This window comes from Furipterus horrens, unplaced genomic scaffold (genome assembly GCF_987537825.1).
Source record: "Furipterus horrens unplaced genomic scaffold, mFurHor1.1.pri manual_scaffold_8, whole genome shotgun sequence".
NCBI classification, from domain to species: domain Eukaryota; kingdom Metazoa; phylum Chordata; class Mammalia; order Chiroptera; family Furipteridae; genus Furipterus; species Furipterus horrens.
In genome coordinates, this window is record NW_028327178.1 from 10398072 (window position 1) to 10403016 (window position 4945).

At 56.7% G+C, this 4945-nt stretch overlaps 1 protein-coding gene across 1 annotated transcript; it reads left to right on the forward strand.

The window, feature by feature from the left end:
• The first annotated feature begins 221 nt into the window (after window positions 1–221).
• RAX (retina and anterior neural fold homeobox) lies at window positions 222–4468 on the forward strand. The gene is made up of 3 exons (XM_090285078.1): window positions 222–510; window positions 823–1076; window positions 3886–4468. The coding sequence occupies exons 1-3, from the start codon at window positions 222–224 to the stop codon at window positions 4372–4374; spliced, it is 1032 nt and encodes a 343-aa protein (XP_090141204.1). The 3' UTR covers window positions 4375–4468.
• The last annotated feature ends 477 nt before the right edge of the window (window positions 4469–4945 follow it).

The following is a 4945-nucleotide window of genomic DNA, read 5'->3' on the forward strand; positions in this document are numbered from 1 at the left end:
CCTACTCCTGCAGTGACCCAGGCGTCCGCGGGCCGAGCGCTCACCCACCTCCAGCGCGCCAAGTCCCGACGGCTTTGCCCACTGAGCTTGACCTTGGATCCGTGGCTCTCGGATTGGACGGCTGCACTGGGAAAACACCGACTTCGAGCCTCTTCTCTGTCCCCAAAGTAGACGGCGCTGCTGAGAGCTCGGGCGGCGCCCTCCTGCCTCCCGCTCTCCCCATGCACCTGCCCGGCTGTGCCCCCACCATGGCCGACGGCAGCTTCTCGCTCACCGGCCACCTGCTCCGCAGCCCGGGCGGGAGTACGTCGCGGCTGCACAGCATCGAAGCCATCCTGGGATTTACCAAGGATGATGGGATCCTCGGCTCCTTCCCGACGGAGCCGGGCGCCCGAGGCGCCAAGGAGGGGGACAGGAGGCTCGGTTTGCGGGCTGCCTGCCCTAAGGCACTGGGGGGAGGCACGGAGCCTTCCCCTCCGCGGGCCGTGGCGCCCGCTCCGGAGTACGAAGGTGAGTGCGCACCCCGGCTGCTGCGAGGCCCCGGGGAGCCCAAACTCAGGAACTCTGCAAGAGGAGAGAGACCCTGCCTTAATTTTTATCAAGGCGCCTGGGCCGGGGGTTGGGCACTGTAGGTGTAGCCGGAGCTTCCAACTTGCGATCAGAGAAAGCTTAGGGGCTCCTCGCAGCCCTTACCCCGACCCCCGACCCCCTGCCAGGCCACCTCGGAGTCCGCATCCAGATGCCAGTGCCCATGGGTGGGAGGGTGGGCTCCAGGAATACTCTGGGGAGTATCTCTGACCTTCTGGGGCCCGGTCGTCCCAGCCCCTGGCCCCTACTGCACCAAGGAGACGGGGGAGGCGCGGCCAAGCCCAGGGCGGCCTGTCGGACCCTCTGCTGGCGACGCTAAGCTGGCCGAAGAGGAGCCCCCCAAAAAGAAGCACCGGCGGAACCGCACGACCTTCACCACGTACCAGCTGCACGAGCTAGAGCGCGCGTTCGAGAAGTCCCACTACCCCGACGTGTACAGCCGCGAAGAGCTGGCGGGCAAGGTCAATCTACCTGAAGTCCGGGTCCAGGTAAAGCGCCCAGATCGGTCCCCTGGAGGGCCCTAGCCAGAGCTGCAGCCAATGCTCCCTTGAATGCCCAGGAGTCCACCCGGTTATATTTACGATGACACGTTTCTCGTGGGCCTTCCTCTACTTGAGGGGCCCAGAGCCCCAAAGGAGCGTCGCAGACCTTCCAGGTGTCCCACGCACCATCCTTCGGGCACTCGGTTCCAGGTGGCAGTTTCCATCTCCCTTTTGCGGTCTCCCTCTTCTGAGTTAAAGACAGAAATTGGGAATGGCAGGCAAGGCGAAGAAGTGACAGCTCATTAGACACAGCCAGGATGGGGGTGTGTATGTGTGTGTGTTGTGGGTGGGGGGTCAGTACTGTGTGGAGAGGGACTGTAAGCTGCATTTGAGGGTCACCGAACTGGGGTGCCAAATGCCACCCTAGTCACTAGCTGCGTGTAACCTGTTTAAAACAAAAACCCTGTCTTCCTGTGAGGAGCCTGGCGCCTTGCAGTTGACCCTTTCAGTGGATTTATTTAAGGACTTGACTTTTACTTCTCTGGGGTACATCCCCCCAAACTTCCTGCTGCTGCAGAGGCCTTTTCTTATTGCTGTAAAGGGGTTTTTGCTTTAATTAAAGCTGAATTATCTTTAATCCCTGATCATTAAAATATTTGAAAGCCTTAAATATTTGCTAGTCATCTGTAAAAAGTCTGGGAGGATTTCCAAATTGGGAAGAGTTTATGGAGGCCTGAAAAGGAGTCACTGGGAACCAATTTCTTTGCGTCCGAAAGGCAGGAGAGCTAAGATGCAATTTTTGTGTGTGTCTAATGAATTAGATTTCCAGGATGTGAGATACTCAGACATTTGGGGGCTTTTGGCCTTGTCTGAAAAGTAAAAGGGGACAAGCTCTTGCCTTTGTCTCTTCTGCTTAGTTTGGGGGTTTAAAGTAATGAGGAAACGTCATGGCTTTCAAACATAGTTCCCTAAAGTGACCTGGGATTAACTGGCACGGACAGTTCAGTTTCTCCTGATTTGGGGCAGTAAAGCTGTAATGATTTCATTGAAGAGGTGAGCGTATTAGCACCTACTTTTCAAGGAGGAAGATGGTGAAGGGAGACAAAGAGCATACAAGTGAAAGAGGAAGGAAGAGGAGAGGCCAACCCTCCCAGTGCACGGGCAGTATAAAGGCAGAGCCTGTCCAGGGACAGCCTTCACACCTGAGGCCACCTCCGTCCCACCTCCTTTTCTCCTTCTTTACTTGTTCAGGTCTTTGGCTTGTTTTCTAAGTTATGAGCTTCTTGAGAACAATGTCTGTGACTTTTCTGTGCCCATAGGGCCAGCACAGTGCCCTGCATATGGCAGGTTCTTAATACATGACTATGATGTAATCAGATAGGGGTGTGGGTGCTAGGCAGGGCCTCCAACTGCATTCAGCTGTGTAAGAGCGGCTATCCCGGTTTTTAGCCTTCCTATTTGAGATACTGGATCTGAAGACTATAGCCGATATTTGGGGGTTGGGGGGGTGGAGCAGGACATGCAGAGAAACAGGGAAGAGAGGGAGATGGGAGCCCTCACCCAGGCCAGTGTTTCTCTTTTCTCTATTTTCAGCAAATATCTCCTGCATCTGGGAAAATCGGGGCCTTGGATATGTAGATGAATATTTTGTGGGAAGGGGGCAGGGTTACTTATACTTTTTGTTCTTCCTCTCTCCTCCCCTCCCCCCAAATCCCAGCCTTACAAACATTTACCCTGCTTGGCTCAGGTGCTGGGTAGCTCTTTTCTCAGCTCCATCAGAGATGGGAGGTGTCCCTCCCCACTCCTATTGACTCAAAACTGCTTTCTCCTTTCTGAAGTCGCAACTAATCCCCCATTTCCCTTTATAAATTCAACACTGAAGTCACTAGTTTGGCCAAAGTTCTTTCCAGATACTGCACTAAACTAGACCAATTCTCTCTGCTGTTTCTGAGGGTGGGAACTTTGTGGTGAAACACTAACTACACCTTTTCTTGTGTTTTTATCAAATCAATAATGGAAGTTTCATTGTAAAGGTACCAGACTTCACTCTGACATAGGCTTTCTATATGTAAAGAAAAAAAGACTTGAACTCATTGAACCCATCTTAGGGTAATGTCAGAGCGAAATCCATAAAGTAAAAGTAAGATATGATAAACTATTGTAATCATCGAAAGCCGTTTATAAGAAACATCAGAAATCCTAAATGAATATCAATTAAATCAAAATGAAAATCTTATCAAAGCAGCAGTTCAAATATGCTTGGGATAAAATAAATGCACACTTTCCCACTAGTTATCATAACCAGTAATTCGTGGAAATTGCTGTACTTAGGCATCTAATAGTGCCAGTTACAGTAGAGTGTTTATTTATACACATGTTCACAGTCGAGACAAAAGGTAAGTGAAGCAGAGAAAGTCTGAGCCACTGAGAGCGGAACCACGCAGGGAGGACGCTGCGGCCAAAGCCAAGTGTCAGGAGGGGCTGCCAACCAGCAGGCCACGGGCGTCCGGGAGATCTGGATGCGCCAGAGCCCTGCGGTCTGCTGCCAGGGTTAACTTCGCTCTTAGGGAAACAGACACAACCGCAGCTGTGGGTGAGATAAGCAGGGACATGTGGGGAGGACAGGATGGGACCCAGAGGAAACAAGAGAGGAGGAGGAACGGGACAAAAAGGAGAAACCGGGCGGAAGAGGAAGGATAATCCAGTGGGGGCGGGAGAGAAGCAGGTGTGCAGTGGTGCGGCCCGGTCTTGCTCGTGGTGGAGCCGTCGCGCTGGCTGGGCTGCAGCCCCACGGCCACGGTGCTGCCTCCCGCAGGTGTGGTTCCAGAACCGACGGGCCAAGTGGCGGCGACAGGAGAAGCTGGAGGTGTCGTCTCTGAAGCTGCAGGACTCGCCCCTTCTCTCCTTCAGCCGCTCCCCGCCCGCGGCGGCTCTGGCGCCCCTCGGGGCGGGCCCGGGAGGTGGCGGGGGACCGGCGGGGGGCGCCCTGCCGCTGGAGTCCTGGCTCGGGCCGCCGCTCCCGGGCGGCGGCGCCACGGCGCTGCAGAGCCTGCCGGGCTTCGGGCCGCCGGCGCAGAGCCTGCCCGCCAGCTACACGCCCCCGCCCTTCCTGAGCTCGCCGCCGACGCTGGGTCCCGGCCTGCAGCCGCTCGCGCCGCCGCCGCCCGCCTACCCCTGCGGGCCCGGCTTCGGGGACAAGTTTCCGCTGGATGAGGCGGACCCGCGCAACAGCAGCATCGCGGCGCTGCGCCTGAAGGCCAAGGAGCACATCCAGGCCATCGGGAAGCCGTGGCAGGCCCTCTAGAGGCACCGGGGGCCACGTCGGGGCAGACGACCTTCCTGGGGGCCGACCGCGAGCCGCCAGCGGGCACCCCTTCTCCCTGGGTCCCCCGACTCGGCTACTCCTTCCCCGTGCGGCCCGAAGCTGCAGCCAGGCTTGGGCCTTGGGTGCGCGTCTGCTCCTGACTCCCTGAGAGGGCCGACACTCAGGCTTGCCAAGGCCCCGAGGCCACCCCAAACCCCCCATCCACGGGACCCCAGTCCTGCTGCGGGAAGGGGTGAGGCAGCTGGGCCCCGCCAGCCACGCTGCTCCCACCCCCGGGGCGCTGGAGCCTCCAGGGTCAAGGGGTCCAAAGCGCCTGACCTCAGCCTCTCCCGGGCGAAGTGGCAACCCCAGATAACAACTGGGAGGAAGGGGAGGCGGGAAAATAGTTTGAAGACTGTTTGTATAAGTAGTTTCAGAGGATTTGGGAAGAAAATTAAAGATTTACTTGTTTTAGTTTGACTCTAGTTCAGCGTGCTCAGAACTGCGGTGGGGGGAGGAAGGTGTAAGAGCCAATGAGGTGTCGGACCGAGTGGATCAAGGAAAGCAGAGG

Excerpts from the sequence above, each read along its gene's own strand:
- RAX (XM_090285078.1), top strand. The coding sequence starts at position 222 with ATGCACCTGCCCGGCTGTGCCCCCACCATGGCCGACGGCAGCTTCTCG. Across the intron at positions 511-822 it reads GCCCGCTCCGGAGTACGAAG|CCCCTGGCCCCTACTGCACC; the intron begins GTGAGTGCGCAC and ends CGGTCGTCCCAG. Across the intron at positions 1,077-3,885 it reads TACCTGAAGTCCGGGTCCAG|GTGTGGTTCCAGAACCGACG; the intron begins GTAAAGCGCCCA and ends TGCCTCCCGCAG.